Source organism: Hemibagrus wyckioides, linkage group LG01 (genome assembly GCF_019097595.1).
Source record: "Hemibagrus wyckioides isolate EC202008001 linkage group LG01, SWU_Hwy_1.0, whole genome shotgun sequence".
NCBI lineage: Eukaryota > Metazoa > Chordata > Actinopteri > Siluriformes > Bagridae > Hemibagrus > Hemibagrus wyckioides.
In genome coordinates this window covers 16,477,765-16,495,970 of record NC_080710.1, presented here as the reverse complement: position 1 = coordinate 16,495,970, position 18,206 = coordinate 16,477,765, and the positions used below count along the sequence as shown (strand labels likewise).

At 39.3% G+C, this 18,206-nt stretch overlaps 2 protein-coding genes across 8 annotated transcripts in view; one reads left to right on the top strand and one right to left on the bottom strand.

Moving 5' to 3' along the window:
* trak1a (trafficking protein, kinesin binding 1a) overlaps positions 1-13,643 on the top strand; it is a 43,835-nt gene extending 30,192 nt beyond the window's left edge. For 3 of the 7 annotated variants that reach the window (XM_058388743.1, XM_058388751.1, XM_058388707.1), the window contains exons 3-16: positions 228-304; positions 1,597-1,713; positions 1,939-2,039; positions 2,906-3,014; positions 3,541-3,619; positions 4,552-4,682; positions 4,775-4,849; positions 5,009-5,146; positions 5,527-5,603; positions 5,729-5,962; positions 6,065-6,384; positions 8,011-8,346; positions 9,769-9,871; positions 11,143-13,639. In XM_058388743.1, the coding sequence (XP_058244726.1) occupies positions 254-304; positions 1,597-1,713; positions 1,939-2,039; positions 2,906-3,014; positions 3,541-3,619; positions 4,552-4,682; positions 4,775-4,849; positions 5,009-5,146; positions 5,527-5,603; positions 5,729-5,962; positions 6,065-6,384; positions 8,011-8,346; positions 9,769-9,871; positions 11,143-11,896 (2,625 nt within the window). In that variant the 5' untranslated portion in view covers positions 228-253 and the 3' untranslated portion in view covers positions 11,897-13,639. Of the gene's footprint in view, positions 1-227; positions 305-1,596; positions 1,714-1,938; positions 2,040-2,905; positions 3,015-3,540; positions 3,620-4,551; positions 4,683-4,774; positions 4,850-5,008; positions 5,147-5,526; positions 5,604-5,728; positions 5,963-6,064; positions 6,385-8,010; positions 8,347-8,499; positions 9,872-11,142 lie in introns of those variants that run through there. The other 4 variants (XM_058388717.1, XM_058388736.1, XM_058388726.1 and 1 more) reach the window with 4 other exon arrangements.
* A 2,189-nt stretch (positions 13,644-15,832) lies between these two features.
* Positions 15,833-17,791, bottom strand: ccka (cholecystokinin a). The gene is made up of 3 exons (XM_058388772.1): positions 17,646-17,791; positions 16,540-16,791; positions 15,833-16,287 (listed from the first exon to the last, which is right to left on the bottom strand). Exons 2-3 carry the CDS (start codon positions 16,787-16,789, stop codon positions 16,166-16,168), a joined length of 372 nt encoding a protein of 123 aa, XP_058244755.1. The 5' UTR covers positions 16,790-16,791; positions 17,646-17,791; the 3' UTR covers positions 15,833-16,165.
* Between the last annotated feature and the right edge of the window lie 415 nt (positions 17,792-18,206).

Sequence of the window (18,206 nt, the reverse complement as noted above, 5' to 3'; positions counted from 1 at the left end):
TGCGTGTGTGTGTGCGCGCAGGTGTGTACAAATTAAGTATACTGGCTGGTTTGCCAGTGCTTTTCATACTTGGTTGCTCAAACCATTATCCTTAGTCTTCCTTCCTTTTGTTATTTCCTGCTGTCATTTTCATATGAAGAACTTTACAGATATTTTAACAGGTTCCAAGATCACATTTGAATATTTGGTTGTGACTACATTATTTTTTTTCTCTGTTTTCTGTGCAGTTCTGTGTGCTGAAAGAGTGGGCCAGATGACTAAGACGTACAATGACATAGACGCTGTTACACGGTTGCTTGAAGAGGTAAGCTGGTCACCTCTGTTCTTCCTCCATTCAGATTTGTGTAGGATGGTGCAAAGGTTTTTCACAGCTGTGAGAGTTAAAAATAGAGGAGCAGCAGCCATTTTGTGCTTTAGCTTTCACATTACTATAGTTTTAATGATATAAGAAGGTGGTGTATTTATTTATGTTTGAGCAGTATAGTACGAATAACAGTGCAGTTATACTGAATATCAGCACCGCTGTGATTCAGCCTTAGGTCATCACTGTCATGGTGATATTCAGTACAACAGTGTGGATACGAGTGTTATTGCTTTCATCAACAGTTTTATAAATATGAACTCAATAATGGGTTTATTTTTGCTTCGAACATGTAAATAGTTCCAGAGGAAGTCACACTCCCTGATATCCTGTCGGCAAGCTGGTTAACTAGCTCATGTTGATTTGTGCATTCCTGTTAAAGGTGTATCTGGTGAAACTGGCTTCCCTTTTTCCTTTCCATCTTCATCTGATGAGCTTTCATGTTTTAAGTAAGATCTCGTGAAAAATGTATCCTTTTCCATGTTCCCTAATGACATCATTAACTCTGTAGTACCAGGTTCAGTGGGGCTGTTGATAGAATAGACAAATGGAGTGATACAAACAGTGAAATGTCCCAGTCTGGTTCTATCAGCCTAAATTGTTGCTATATATAGTGTTTATTGTTCTCCCGTCTCACCCAGAAGAGGATGGGTTCCATTATGAGTTTGGTGAGGAAAGGCCTTGAGATTAAAGGATAGAGAAACCTTGAGAGGAGCCACTGAATTGCACCAGAATTGTTTTTTAAGGATCTTAACGCAGCATTACAAAAATCCTAATGTAGATTGTGACATTATCTTCCATTAAAATCAATATAGAAATAAACCTGAATTAATGGAAAACTAGTGTTCAACAACCCAGGTGCCCAGAGCTTCACAAGGAAGTAGAGTTTATGGAAGAATTTCCTCGATGGAGCAGGGTATTTGCATGTAATCTTTCTTTTTTTTTTCCTATTTTTCTTCTTCCTTTGATCAAGTAATATATTACCAACATGAGGGCTGAGGAGAGATCAAGCATGACGTTATATTATTGGATTAAGATTAAAAAAAAATTGTACTGATAAACCATACAAATATGTAAAACAAAAATTAACCAACTAATTAAGAAGTCATCTTTGTCTACCATGCAGCACCACAGGTTAAAAGCCCCTATGGCTGCAATATGTTATATGATAATTCTGATTAATCATTTGTCTTATTGATTTAATACAGCCACATTTTGCTCTTATCTCTCTGCAGAAAGAACGGGACCTGGAGTTAGCAGCACGCATAGGTCAGTCCCTACTGAAGAAAAACAAAACCCTGAGTGAAAGAAATGAGTTTCTAGAGGAGCAAGTGGAGCACATACGTGAGGAGGTGAGACATCACTTCCTGAGTACAGAAATAATTAATTGAAAAATAGCATAATTATTCTTATTAAAATTAAATACAAAGATTTTTAAAACTCCATATGGGAGTGTTTACACAGTACAGTACCATGGCAATGTCATGACTCACTCTGCATTCTATCTGGCAATATGTTGGCTAAAGTTGTGCTGTTGCTCTGACCTGGAGGCCTTGAATACTTTGCTGTATGTGCAGGTTTCTCAGCTGCGTCATGATCTTTCTATGAAAGATGAACTGCTCCAGTTCTACACCAGTGCTGCTGAGGAGAGCGAGGGAGAGTCAGTCACTTCTACCCCGTGAGTCTATAAACCTCCACCTTTCTGATCCTCCAACCTCTACTTCACACTCATGCTTGTCTCTAAGTCACACCAAACATCCTGCTTCATTTTTCTGCCATAATAATCATTTTTTAATATAGCTTTTAATACTTGGCTTTGTTATAGTATATTATATTTTCTATTTCATGCACCAAGAGCTAATTTAGGCTTTGAATTAATAGAAAAGTTGTGCTGTTGTCTCTGTATTTGTAATAAATAGACTGTCCTGCTAGCTTTAGTGGCCAATAATATGCCTGAAAGAAACCAATTAATAACATGTGTGTGTTCAATAAACAAGTACTGTTGCGCTTCTACACCTCTGTAGTGAAGGCTGAACAGTGAATCCTATCACTTCAGACCATTGCTGCTATATTTAAAAGCATGCTACTGTCACTGTAATGGTAGTAAATCTGTAGTAGTAAATTTACTTTAAAGAGAGAGTTCTGGTTGCCATTTATTTTCATGTAGTTGCACAAGCTTTTATTCAGAAGCTTTTATAGCTTCTTGTTAAGTACATTCCACTATCTGGGTTTCATTTAATATTTCAGACAGTGTTGCTAGTACAATTTAATTTACACCCCATATACTCTATACTGTACAAGCAGTGACATTTGATCATTGCTTTGGTTAAGCTTTCCGTATGAAGATTTGTGAACATTTATTGAAGGGGTCACTGGTATCAGTACCCAGTATCGCTTTGCTTCGGGCTACAGCACATCACCCAGCTGTTAATTAATTTCTGATAAAACCAAATGCCTTGTATTGTTTTATTCCTTTACTCTGAAGTTTCTCTCTCCAGTTAATAGACTAATCCTTCAGTCTCTATTGTTGTATGTCTTTGTCAGGATTCCGCGAAATGACTCCTCATTGTCAGTGCCAAATTTCTTCCCTCTGGACTCATTGCAGAAGAAGCTCAAAGACCTGGAGGAAGAGAACATTGTTCTGCGATCTGAGGTGAGAAGCTGATGTAGCAACACAGCTCATATTACAAGAAAATGAAAGGGTAAGAAAAGGTCTGCCCCAGTGTGGCAATTTGTTCATATACAGCAGCATGTTTTGCCCCACAGTACTGAGTGGATCATGTGTTTACAAATGAACAAAAATAAATCGAATAAATATTCTGCCAGAAGTCTGACCCCAGAGTTAGTGGAATTCTACACTTTACTAGCCAAATACTCTAGAATGCACAAACATTCGCAGACAATAAAATATTTTTTTCTCTGAATACCCGGCTATATTTTGGCAACATAATTAATATTTATTTCATCATGATGAGAAGATGTAACTTTTTTTCCATAACATGTTTAAAGGTCATACTGTGATTGTGCTGCTTTAGACTTGGTAGGTGTGTAGAAGTTAAATTTGGTGGCACTATTGTACTCTCCAGACAACAAAAACAGGAAAATTACAAAGAAAGTCAGGGTAATATGATACTGGTAACACAAAATCTCTTTTTCTTAATGTTGACATGTTTGTGTAGGCGTGTCACTTGGAGACAGAGACCATCTCGTATGAGGAGAAGGAACAGCAACTGGTTAATGACTGTGTGAAAGAGCTCAGTGAGTACACCTGCCTACACTGTCACTACCGTCTGCACACTGAGCTGTTCTGAATCAGAGCTGCAAATCCTTCTTATGTATAATTATCACATTTAGACAAAGCTATTGTCATATTTCTATTCATCTAATGCCGCGGCACTTCTTTTCTCTTGTCTCTCTGCTTGCTAGTCAGGACATCATTAGAACAGTGTGTTGCTAATGCTCTCAGTCCTGTTAATGTAATTAGGTCAAAATCGAGGTTATACATCCACAGATCTATTTTCAGTATCTTTTCATAGACGATCACAAGTAAAAAAATAAACCATAGCTGCATTTGGTTGGATTTATTTCAAGTTGTGATGTTTGAACCTAAAGGGAAAACCTTTCACATTCACAAATTACAGGCTTTCATGAAGTGATCTGCTTAGAAACTGTTGTTTGGGCTTCCTCTTCTGCTTCACTATGGCACATGGCTATCCAATAGCTGGATCAAACTTCAGCTAGCAAAGTTTTAGCCATCTTTAGATAGACTGGCTGTGTTCACTAATGTTTGTTTGCTAGCTATTTGTTAAGTTGCTCTTAATCAGCATGATTTATGCAGGCAAACTTTCAAGGCAAGGCTATAAAAAAGATTTTCCACTTACTTTTGGTGAAAAATATTTGTTAGATTTTGAATAAAACCAGATTTTCTATAGATTTGCACTTTTTATTCTCTCTCTCTCTATTTATTTATTTTTTTTAAAGATTTAAGCCACAGTGACTCCCAACAGGTTTGCCCCTGTTAGCGCTTCTTTTCTTTTTAAAGCATTATTGTCTTACTCTATTTGTGTAATATCTTTCAGTAATGTGAATTTGTAAGTGAAATATTCAAACATCAGATATAGATTTAGCGAGGTCTTTCAGCAGCAAGAGGTTAAATAGAAGTTAAAATGTTTCTTCTTTTCGTCTCATAGGGGATGCTAACCTACAGATCTCGTCAATTGCGGAGGAGCTGGCAAAGAAGACTGAAGATGCCTCCAGGCAGCAGGAAGAGATAACTCACCTGCTCTCTCAGATAGTGGACCTCCAGAAAAAGGTTAAATGTGTAAGTTTTTCACTTTATTGATAACTTGCTTCCTGTTCCTCAATCAGCTTACATGTGTTGGTTGTCTATAGTTGATTGTGTTTGTGTTGCAGTATGCAGTAGAAAATGAGGAGCTCACACAGCACCTGGGAGCTGCTAAAGATGCCCAGAGACAGCTTACTGCTGAGGTAATGTCCTCCTGAAATGAACTTTGAAAATGTACTGAGGTTTGAATATGCAGATTATTTCATGTAACTAAAGTACATTTAAAAGGTTGAGAAAGGATGTTTAATTTGTTGATGGGATACGGTCTCAAAAGATCTCTTGCTCTCTCTTTTACACTATAGCTTCGGGAACTGGAGGATAAGTTTGCAGAGTGTATGGAGATGCTGCATGAAGCCCAAGAGGAGTTGAAGAACTTCAGGAACAAGACTGTGCCCCAGAGCACACCACGCCGGTTTCACTCACTCGGCTTTTTCCCCATGGTGAGAATAGGCTGAATGAATACAAAAATGCAAGAAAGAGTAGCAAGGTGCACACTCCGTTAACTACACCACTCTGACTTTTAAAATGAGCAGAAATCAACGCATGTCTGTTGTGCTTATTGTACAATTATGATGTACTGTACATCACTGGACTTATAATAATATTTAGAGCTATACTTTTTGCATAGCTGCCTAGAGAGTTTGCATATTATTCTGGACCCATGTAATTATGTAGAAAAGAAAATTTGATTTTATTCCATGTTCCTGAGGCTGTACAATACCTGTATTGTTGCTTGTGGTTAGTCAGCTCAGTTATGTAAATGACCATTACATCAGACCCAGAAAGATTACCTGGGACTAACACTATATGTATATAACAGGACTCCTTAGCTGCTGAAATTGAAGGAACCATGAGGAAAGAGATTCAGATGTCTGACCCGGAAGTGGAAGATCAGAGGTATCAGTGTCGCTAACTATACTATAATGTGCCCATATCTAGTTTCTCTTGTAGTTATTGGTTGTACTTTGATTTCAAAAGTTTGTCTTTTTGACCTGTGTGTGCGCGTGCATGAATTTTTCCAGGTTACACCCGAAGAGAGTCTTCCAAACAGTGCGCAACATCAATCAGGTGGTTCGCCAGCGCTCACTCTGTCCCTCCCCCATGAACATCCCAGGCTCAAATCAGACGTCCTCCATGAACTCTAGGCACTCCAGCTGTCTGAGCACACCCAGATCCAGTGTTTATGGGGGAGAAGGGAGCATCACAGACAACCGCACCAGTAGCATGATTCTGGAGCCCCACACTCCACAGGAGTGGTAAGTATGACAGATAATTTTGGATATTTTTTGTTAATCCTTGTCTCACAGTTTTCCCTTGGTAATGTAACATTGTCTTCCTCCTCTCATTTATTCCTTCAGTTCAGAAGACTCGAACAAGAAGCCTGGTACTCCTGGCACACCTGGTTCTCATGACCTGGAAGCAGCGCTACGGCGGCTCTCGCTTCGCCGTGACAACTACCTGAGCGAGCGTCGTTTTTTTGAGGAGGAGAGGGAACGCAAGCTGCTGGCGCTAGCTGATGAGAAGAGCGAGAGATCTGGAGACAGTGATGGAGAAGGAGGAGGCTCACTCACACATGCAGACAGCATCCTATCTCTAGGCACCCTGCATTCGGTCTACTCGGTGTACAGCAGTCGCTCCTACCTGCCTGAGAAGCTGCAGATCGTCAAGCCTTTGGAAGGTGACCAGAACAAAGGCAGGCCTCTGGCCCTGCATTTCTTAGATTCACTCTGGGCTCTAATACACCAGCACTCAGACGACCTCTCCATACAGCACTCGTTCTATTTCAGACACACGCAGCCACGCTGCTGGTTCGAAATTTAGCTATGCTCTGTGTGAATGCTCACACACACAACTATTAAAAGGCCTTCTGTCTGTAATGTGCAGCAATGTGCAATATATAGCACTTTATAGATCTCATTATAAATTTTTAAAATATTTATTATATTTGACTGTGTAAATACTTGTTAGTTGATGGGTGTGTTTTTGTCTTTAATCTATTCTATAGTTTCTTATAAAATCCAATAACGCATCATTGGTCCTTTAAGAAAGCAGTAGACTTAACACCGTTTAGCAATTTCAGCTCACTACTCCCACCTGCTGGTGGTTCTTTCCCATCATCTTTCTTTTTCTCTTTAAGTAAAACCTATCATGAATCAAGTTGCTAATTGTATATTTAAGTGTAATTGTGTCAAATGAAAAGTTCTGGAGCCCTTACATCAAATGAAATGACAATTATGTAGAAAAATTATAGACCACTGTGTCACCGATATAAATAATGTCATTTCATTTGATTCATCCTCAGTTAGCGTTCAGCATGACTTTGCTCTCTGGTTGTTTCGGTACAGTCTTTTTCTTTCTTTTTCCCTTTTCTTCCTGTTTTCTTCTACATTATATAATCCTTCAGTCACGTTTCAGTTTGCAGTTGAACCACCGTGAGCGTCTTAAATTGTATTTCAGTCTGTTTTTAAATTCTTCAATAAATTCTACCCTTATTTTCTCACATTCCTCCTCTTCTCTCTTTTTTTCCCCCCTCCATGCACTCTCTCTGTTCCTTAACCCTCAGAGCAATGCATGCATGAGGTTTGGTACTGTTTTTGATTCAGGAGGTACATTCTTTCTATTTTAAAGTTCTACATGTAAGGTTATCAGAATGTCCCTGGGATTCAATGATTTGTTAAATCAAATGTAGAAACTCTGTCCTGAGATTCCTTTCATCTTCCATTACATATCCAGCAGAGGCTGTGTACATCACCCAAAAGCCTGTTCAAAGACAATAATTAGAGTATTTCCTGAGGTTACAGTCATTAAGGATATTAAAAGTGCAATATCCTTCTGTTTTATGCAGTGTTATGGGATGTTTAGAGAAGGAAATTAGCCTCGCTTTAATCTGACAAAATTTTACATCCTAATCATGTTTATTGTTTCTAACTTTTGACAGTTTTTGGAGACCAGTTTTATTAGTTTGAATTGTTATTGCGCAGACATTTGCGAAACACTTCACCTAATGTGAGCCATTTCCTTAAACTTTTAAAGGCTTTTGCTTGCATCACAACATTTTAGAATCTTTTCAAGCACATCTTTCCTACAATCTGTATATAGGGTAATTATTACTGTCAGTATGTGTATCCTCAGGCGTTCACCCTGTTTTACATGCTAGTAGAGTTCAGTTCTTTTCAGTACCTTTCTGAATCAGTATCAACAAAGCTAATTATTTTCTCTTTTTTGGAATCTGCTGATATCACACAGCCATGAAGTACAGTGCTATGTGTCTGATCTCTGCATGTCTCTCTGTGATTTCTCTCAGGCTCAGCGACTCTGCATGCGTGGCAGCAGCTGGCCCAGCCCAACCTTGGTGGCATTCTGGATCCTCGGCCAGGGGTAGTGACCAAGGGCTTCCGCCATCTCCAGCTTGACCTCGAGGAGGCTTATAAGTTCACAGACTTGGAGGAAGATGAGCCAGGGGAGCATCAGAACTCGCAGCCCACTCTCTCTACCTCAGGCCTGGGCTCACTGCCCTGTTCACCGAGCTCCAACCTTCATCGTCAGGGGGAGCAGCACCGAGGAGAGAGACGAGGGACAGAGTCAGAGTTTCAGGAAATGGGAAGAGATGCACAGGTTGAAGAGGAGGAAATGCCATCTGGTGAGGGAGTATCTTAATGTTGCCCTGAGGGTTAACTACAAACTCCACCCACTGCCCACACCCATCAAAACCCAGTGGAATGTAGAAGCATGCTGGGGACATTTGCCTGTTTGTCATGTGTCTCATGTCTGTGATCCTTCTCCTGTTACACAGCATACAGTGAGCTCACAACTACCTCATCCCTGCCTGCAGTTTGCTGTCACAGTGGTTTTGAGTATAGTGATTTTTTTTTTGTTACATATGTACCTTGTCGTCTACAAATCATCTCGATTTTCTCTTTGTGTTGTGAAATGAGAATGGGGTCTGTGAAAGAAATTTAATGGAATGTATTCTAAGCAACCTTCATTTTGAGGATTAATTATGTTTCTAGTCTTGTGTATTGATTTAACCACATATTATAACTTAATAATGATTTTAGTGTGAGAGGTGTTACTGCAGATGCTTATTAGAGTTTATTACACAAGTTGTGGTGCTGCTGCCATGGGCTTCATTCTCATTTTCTGCACACACCCTATTAATTTACCTAATCTACCCAAATTCCTTTTTCTCTTCTGCTTCACTTTGACAGTGTTAGTGAGTATGGATGTGACCAACCAGCTACACTTGAATCTTGCCTAAGCAATCTGCTTGCTTCACAGCAATCCTTTTCCAGTGATCTAGTTACTCATAGCTCCGTTGCTCTTTCCTAGAACTAAAGGGGCACACAACCTGTTTAGAAGAGGATACACATTGAAGTCATTGTGAGAGTGTGCATGCAACCAGACACACATACTCACACACACTCCTAAGTTAATCTTAAAACATGGCTCGCATCCAGGAAAAGGTCATCAAATAAAATGTGCTACATGCTCAAGTGTCAATGTTCTATTAAAAACTGAGAGCACTGATGATACTCACATGCCTGAGCGAGAGCTGTTGTCAGAGGCCAGTAGGTCACGTTCATGCCCACACACACGCACATACACATGCATACACAGGTCAGGCCATCGCAGTAGTTCTATAAGTATACACACTAATAGTGTTGCATATTTACTTTCTGTCTTGCAAGCATGCACTTGCATGCATATTCCTCTTAGGACATATTATTGTTCTACTTTTTATCGGTATGTGATGAACTGAAAATGATGCCTGATGATCCTGCTTCTTGCCCTATCCTTTTGTCCTATTGTGTGAATCTATTTAAAGCTGTATCAGAATAAATCTCAGCTAGGTCTGTACTAATTACAGAAAAGTTTCAGTGCATGTATCTGAACAAAACTTTTTACTTTAAATTTCAGTTTTCTTTCTTTACTCCCCAATAGCGATGATTATTAGATTAGCTAGTGCATTTTTCTGATGCAGTTTTAAACCTAATTCTGTTCTAGCTCTGTGTATATGTCTGTGTTTTGATATATACTAATGTAGTTCTCTTGCTGTTCCTAGTGCATTTTCCTGGTAAATGCATGTCCCACACAAACTCTACCTACACCTTTACGACCTGCCGGATACTACACCCCTCTGATGAACTGACCAGAGTCACTCCCAGGTGAGCACTGCATATCTTTTTATCACCACTAGAGGGAGCTTAAGACTCAGCAGTCCTTTTCAGTCACACCTGCCAATTTGTGGTTTTCCTTTAGCTGATTTAAACCAAGACCTGGAATAATCCACAGGCACTACATCTGAGTCTTCTTCCCACCTTTCCCGAGAACCTTCCAGCACAAACTACCTACAATTTTTCAACAAAAGTAATAGGAGCAAAGATCGTTTTTTTTGTGGAAAATGATTGATGGTTTGGAATAGTCTGTCACTTCGTTTACTTTTTTTAAATTCTAGAAGTTTTAAAATTTTTTAAAAGTTCTCAGTGAATACAGCATGGAGTCAATGTCTAAGCCAAGCTAAATTGGCTTTATTCTAAACAAGCCAGCCTGATGAAATTGACAGTTATGACAGAAACAGTCTGTGAAAAGCCTCACTGTTGATATTTGTTTATGCCTGGTTGGTGTTGGTTTCTATAAATGAATTTATGATCCAATAATGCACATCACAGAACATATCAGGATGTGTAGCTGCTGGAAAACCATTTATTGTGTGCGAATTTATAGCTACACTGCTAGAAAAGAACCATGATAATATTTTATTACAAATATTGCCCTGAAGTGAATTCTGTACAAACAAAGGTTTTATTATACTTTTATGTTTTGTTTCTCAATTACTTAATGCACACGTGAGGGGTTTTAAATTTTAAGTGTGATTAGAGACAGTTCCCCCGATGTGTCTTGAAGTCCGTACAGTATATACAATTGACTCTCCACAGATCATGTGAGGAGGAGGAGGAGGAAGGGGAAGCAGCACTTTACCATGTTGTTTTGGGGCCAGGCTTAGAGCAGGTTCTCTGAGCCACACCCACTCAGGGTGAGAGGTGCCATGTCTCATGGTGCCAGCATGATGGGCCACAGACATGATGTTCACATGCCTTTCTAACCAAACCAGTGTAACTGTTTAAGAGGAGGTGCCTCTAACTTCTCATTTAACATTAAGTGGCAGAGTGAAGGTTACATGCGACACTGCCTGTGTGGTTAAAACTACTCTTCCAGCCCAGTGCTATGCTCTGTAGTATGTTGACTAATGTGTTTGAGATTATAAGCATTGTTTTAAAGACTGCAGGACAATGGGGAGTGATGCATGACACCTGTGTGCAAGTGTTTACTGCCTGTTTGTGTCAAGAGCACACATCCTGTCCACATCACAGTGTAGTATCTCTTGCATATGAACTAAAGTATATATCTAAGGTCATTTATGTTTTGTTTGTTTCAGTGTGATAGCAGCAGGTCCCTCTCTGGCATCCTGTGTGAAGACCATCAATAGTGTGCACTCTACTCCAGCCTCTACACCCTGCACACCACGTCGTCTCAGCCTGTGTGAGAGCTTCACTAATCTGCGGGAGCACACCAAGACCACCAGCACCTCTCTGGGGCTGGTGCGACTCCTACAAGAGCGTGGGATTTCTGCAGCTGTCTACAACCCTCACAGCTGGGACCGGGCTGAAAAAACACCAGACAAATCTGCTTCAAGAACATTCCCCACTGCCCCAGGCCCAGACAATATGCCCTCGACACCCCCAAACTCCCCCAGCCAATCTAAACCCACTAGCCTTGTGCTGCCTGCAGACTTCAGCCCTTCTGACCCACCTTATGAGAACTTCCTTGCTTCACGGCCTGCAAGTTCCATTCTGAAGGAGATGCGTGGAGCAGAAGCCAAGCTGTGCACAGAATCGGAGTGCCAGACAGAGATGAGCATACACAATCTGCGGCTTGTGGACAAGGTGAAGCGCTTCAGCCTCGGTCCTAGAGCTGTAACTCCAGGTCCTGGGCTTGGTTTAGCTGCCCCTTCTTTTGGAACCCAACCTGGGCTGCCCAGCCCCATAGCAGGACTGACTGGTATACGGAGGAACCGAAGTTACCCGGTTATGGTAGGGGCCAGTATGGCAATGAAGGGATTGGGGCCACCTAGTGAAGACTTGCTCCTGCCTCCCAGACCTCCAACACAGTCTAGCCTCAGTGAGGAGTGAGCGTCGCTTCTGTCAGTCATCCTCTGTACAGAAATAAAATACATTATTCTCATGACAGATCAACTGTGCCTGTAAGAGATTTGTATAGATTATTTTGTACAGCAGCTGTAACTGTAATACCATTTTATTACAATTATTTTGTCACACTTACAGTGCAATTCAGCCAGAGAGACCACAGTATGACTTTGATTCTTTAATCCCCTCCTGTATAAATTGTGGAATAATTGCACTTCTGCATTACAAGAGAATGTAGCATAAGGCCTGTTTGTAAGCACTTTTTGATTTTGACTTCTCTGGCATAAGTGTACTGAAAGACCATAACCCTGTAGTCTTGTGTTTGACTGATTTGGTCTTCCTGAGCCCAAAGTACCTCTGGTTTGTTTTTTTGTATTGAAAACTGAAACACTAATGACATCCTTATGCTAATCGTAGACAGAGCAGTACAGAATAGTGTGTTGGTGCCCAGTTAATGTGACTGATTCTAACCCTGTCTGTGCCCTCAGTACAATCTCATTAAATTATTAATACTCTTTAAGGAAAAAAGCCCTATTTTACCTGTTTTACCTGCCCACTCAATTATCCCTCTAATTGCCTACAACATCCATGTTTATCTGTGTGTACACAGCATCTAAAATCTCTTAAATGGTTTGTTGTATAATGTTTATTACAATGTAATAGACGTATGACTAACCATTAAAATGGTGTGGTTTGGAGATATGTAGTAGGACACTGTATTGTAATTTCTCTACAAGTCCAGAGGTGTGTAAAAAGCTGTAAGGTATCTGAGACTGGTGTTTCACTGGTGGGAAATTGATGTCTCTGGGGGGTTTTTTCATTCAAATAAATATAAGCGATCAACTAGACATTAAATACTCAAAAGCAGAATATTTACAACCTCCTGGATAATGATAATGTCCCGTTGTTCTGATAGAAACAGTGTAACCTTGCAGATGCATCAGAAGCCTCTGGCCAGTATTATTTTCTATTTAAAAGCTGTAAAGTGTGTGTGTATTTTAGTGAGAGGACATTTCTCTCCAAAAACTGAACTGTAAGCTTTAATTGCATTGTGTGAGTTGGCCTCTTGATAGCAATATCATGGTGCCTGATGTCAGTAATTTATTATTTAGCCCTATTTTTGAGTGACACTCATTCTGAAGGCTTTGCCTCAGTATACATTGGTGTTAACACTGTAACAAGGTGCTGGTGTTGTAACAGAAAGATGGCTTTTAATTCTGCAATGCAGTTTTGAATATAGTCTATGAAGGATGTTTGATTTGAGAGAAATGTCTAGTAAGTACATACAGCCATACCTTTTGGTCCTTTTTTCCCCCCTAATCATGTTGCATCAAAAGGCAGAAGGTTGTCCATTAAAGAGGTGTATGCACTTAACTTTGACTTGAACCTGTTAGTGTTGATTGTCTTGCAGAATCACAGTGGTGTCCTACGTTCATTACAGTTATGAGTTTTATTTCCTCAGACTGCATAAAGGGAAATTTTGCCACTTGTACACTGTAAATTGTAAAGATAGAAATATGTTTTTATACAAAATGCCATAAATTACTGAATAAATGAAGGAAAGTGTGAGAATGTGTCAAAAATCCTGATTTGTTTTCAGGAATGCAGAGGTCATCAATAAATGGATGAACATAATTGTGTCTCTTTTTCCACTTGTGTCGTGTCAAAATATTCATCACATTGCATGATCATTTTATTTGATGCTTGTTTTCACAATCCCAAAGGACTCATTTGGTCCATCAGTGCCCTTTTATTTGGATATGAGCTTTAATCTATATCCCACACCAGATTCTGACCTAAATAAGAGGCATACTATCAGCTTGTTCTCATTGTTAGTCAGTTGTTATTTTATTTACATACTTGTTAAAAACTTAAGTTTTTGCATTTTTTTAAATTACTGTATGTAAGTAATATTTTGTAAAAAAAAAAGAAAAAGAAAAAGTGTATTAATTGAAGCATTGAATTGAATATTTGTGCTATTACTTGTGAAATTTACAAGAGCAAGAGCACATTTTCGTCTTAACCTTTGAAGTAATTGCTCGAAATCTCAAATGACATGAAATTTAATCTTTTACCAGTGATTCATACAGGATGAGATTTTTGCCTCCCACAGGAAATATGAAATATCAGCCATTAAATATTCACCTTTAAATCAAAAGAAGTATGTTAATATAAGTCAGCTTTTTAAGTTAAGTACATTTGCTAAAAGGTATTATTTTTGTTATTGCCACCTTAGCACTCATTAAACAATAGTTAACCAGGAAACCCAATTGTTGGTTTGTCTGAGTTAGCAGAATATTTATGTATGTATGTATGTATGTATGTATTTACATGAATTATTGTTTGATTAATTGAATGACTGACTGAAAGATTATTAATTAATAAATTTTGGTACATTTTTGCCTCCAGTTTTCCTTCAACAGGATTTTGACGAGCTGCCCATACTTATATAAGTTTCTCTGTACTTTGTCCACCCCTCCTAATAATTTAGTAATTAAAATATAATAACCTCTGTTCACTCACCCAGGGGCGGACTTAACCAATAAGCGAGGTAAGCAGCCGCTTAGGACCCCGGGGAATTAGGGAGCTCCGACCAATACCAAGAAGCCTATATAAATCATATAGTACTTATTACTTTTCTATCATATATTGCATGGTCTGTCTAAAACCATTAAGATTTCAACGTTATTATTACATCTTTTCAAATGCGGGCCCCCCCCATGATTCATGAATAGTGGAACATTCCTATCGTACTGCACATGCGTGAGATTCCCATACCTGGAATCACTTAGGGCCCCCAAATCACTAAGTCCACCCCTGCACTCACCTACGATATTTTGAAGTAAAAAGTTCAGTGACAGAAGGTGAAAGGGATAGCTAGGGATTTGATTTCGATTTGTTTTGACACCATAATGAGCTCTCCAAGGAATTCACTGCCATGTAAAGCTCTTTTTTCTCTGTGACACTGCTGGACTGCATGAAGCTGTTCTTCAGCATGTAGATCATTTCTCGAGCATTTTAGACAGATACTTAGTCTTTAGTCATCTGCGTGTCTCAGGGTGAGTTCAGGCAGAAGCAGTGTTTGAATTGTTCTGGCACATCTAAGTGCCCTGGCAGCAGGCCCTTTCATGTCAGGATAAGTGCATGTACATGTGTGTGCTTGTGCATGTGTGGGTGTACGTGTGCTTGTCTGGGTTTATTGGTTCACTTTTTATTGTCTTAACAGAATGAAACCCGTCTCATTGAGGCACACCTGTGGCATAATGGTGCCTTTTGTTCTCTATAAACTATTGCTCTCTCTCAATTGCCATCCTGCAATTCATCCATTATGTGCTAACTCAAGTGGTGTGCATAATAGACAGCATGAGGTTATGTCCCAGTCTGTCTGTTTCCGGCTCCACGCTTGTGCAAGTAAAAGCAAGCCTTTTATTGCCCGTGCAGTGAGCTTTCCCTAAAGGCTGTTAGGAAGGAGATTGCCGAAAGCTCTATACACTCATACTGCCACTTTGAATAATCAATAAGAGAATGTGTTTATGTAGCCATTAACTGTAAGCTCTCACCCCTAAGCACTAAAAAATGCTGGTCTCCGTTGCAATGTGGATGGGTGGATTTGAAACTGTCGCTTCAGTAATGTTTTTCATGCCATGTATTTTGGATCAAATGTCATCATTAAAATAGTAATCAAGAAGTGTCCAAAATGTCTCAGTCTTTATCGCAATCTTCTCTAAAGCTGGTCAAGCTTCTGCTCTAGCACACATGCTAACAGAATCTAATCTAATCACTGTTTCCATGACATCACATTTGCTTTTGAATAAATGTGCGAAATGGTACTGCCCCTCTGCTTTGGTTTTGTCTAATTCATTAAGGGTGAGTGTAAAGGCATCATCCAAACTTCTGGACACCAGAGAAAATACAGCTGAGTGAATGAGTTAAGGCAATGATTTATTCTCAGACATCTAACATATTTCTAATACTAGAACAAAACCATATTCGCAAGAAAATAAATAAAACAGACCACATTACCAGTCACGTTCCCCCAGAAAATGTAAGTGCATGTAAAATCCGTATGAGTTACACATACATATTCATATATTGCATCATCTTCATTATACAAATTTACAACAGAAATAAGATGAAGAAGGGGCACTCCAACAACGCCGTGATCGGCAGGGAAAAGATTTAAAATGGATCTCTCTGTACACATGGTTGGTTGATTGATTGGTTCCTTAAAAATAATGATTGGGTGATTGGATATTACGAAGAGTATTCATACTCCTCAGCGCTCCGGCGTCCAAAATCCATCCAGCCCAGGTAGTCTCTGTCCTTTATTCTGTGGTTGGACCTGCTGTTGAGGGACGGGCTCCTGCGATATGAACCTGCGAGGAGATGGTGGGGGAATCCTCTGGTTACCAGTTGCAGGAAAACGCAATGTATAACATGCTATGAAATGGCAATACAACATCTAAATATGGTTTATTCAGAAAAAAGCTCGTGCATAACAAGTTCATACAAGGATCTGTATAGTGCTACCTGATGCTCCATTGGTATTTATTCAATACTCAAAACATGACTATCATCAGAATATTTATGAATATGAATAACAAGTGTAGAAAATGCCATTACCCTACCTTTTCTGGAAATGAGTCTGGCCAGCAGTTCATTCAGCCTGTGCACGGCATCCTCCTCCACATTCTCTTCTTGTGTTTTAGACAGTAAGTTGAGCTGGCCACTGGGGGGCACTGCTCGGGTGTGGCGTGTGTGTTCATCTACAGACCCTCCATCCAACTGCCCTTCTTCCACTACACGTGTGGGGTGAGAGAAGCAGCCGCTGCTGGAGAGAGCCACCAGCAGCACTAGCACAGAGATTCCAGTGTTCATGCCTGAAGCACATATACAGGGAAAATGTCATTTTACAGGTAATTTGTGTTATAAGTGTTATAACCCATTTCCCCTGAGCATTACAGGGGACTCCAAAATAAGGTTTAGAGTAATTACATAATATTAACACCAACTTGACTCGTTCATATGACGTGAGCTGAAATATAACCTCATAACTGTAAAAATTCGATTTAGTCAACACAGACGTAATAGGCAAATTATTTGCTGAAATGTCAGAGCATGAAATATTAATTATGTGGACTGACAGCTCTTAATATACACGCTTCATGAGAAACTAGCCGATGTCCCTAAAGCCTGAGCTTTACTTTCATAATCCCAGTAGATGTATTATTATTATTATTATTATTATTATTATTATTATTATTATTATTATTATTATTATTATTAGTGCACAATAAAACAAAAAATTGTTTTTGTTTTTGTATAGTGTTGGCAAAATACAGAGTTTAAAAGAGAGACAAAGAGAAAAATATTCACTAAAGCCAAGGGCTTTTTCAAAAAAGAGTACTTGAACAGCAACAGTTTGTTATCTGAGCCATTTTATAATACAAGTCATTAAAAAACCATATATTCTATTATTTCAGTAATAATTATACAATAATACAGGAAATTAGGTCATAAGGATTAATATACGAGATTAGTGTTCTCACACTAGTCCAATCATGTCTAATTGGACTAGAAAAAAAATAAATTCATGCAAATTCTCTCTCTCTCTCTCTCTCTCTCTCTCTCTCTCTCTCTTTAAATCAGCAAGAACTAAAAACCTAGAAATAAAAAACATATGTTCACCTAATTCAACACAATATTCTAAAGATTAAGACAGAAATAGAGATACCTTGCACTGAGACAGAGGCTGTGCAGCAGAGGAGATCAGCAGGCGAGACAGGAGATGGAGTGAGAAGAAGATGTGCTGTGCTGAACCGATATGAATGAGAAAACTTCAGCACACTGTGAAACAGCGGCTCTTATATACCCTTCTGCAGGGGGCTGGCTTTGTGTGGCCCGCACAGCACCAGACGCACTACTGCCTAGTGTCTGTGTGTGTCTGTGTGTGTGTGTGTGTGTGTATGTGTGTGTGTGCACTCATATGTGCATGTGTGTGCATTTGCGCAAGCCTGACGCAGAATGGAGTACTTTATTTTTACAGGATACACACTATGACATTGTCACTCACAAAAGTGTGTTTCTCTAGCACACGCGCACACACACACACACACTTCATTTGTTGACCTCTATCCGAGCTGACTCTACAGCTATTCAACTGCTATAAATGTCAACTAAAATATGACACAATTGTAGATGACAATTCTACAACCATTGCAATATTTTCATACCCAGAGACTATGATATTATTTCTACATTACAAATGTAGATTTGAACAAAAATAATTAGCTTT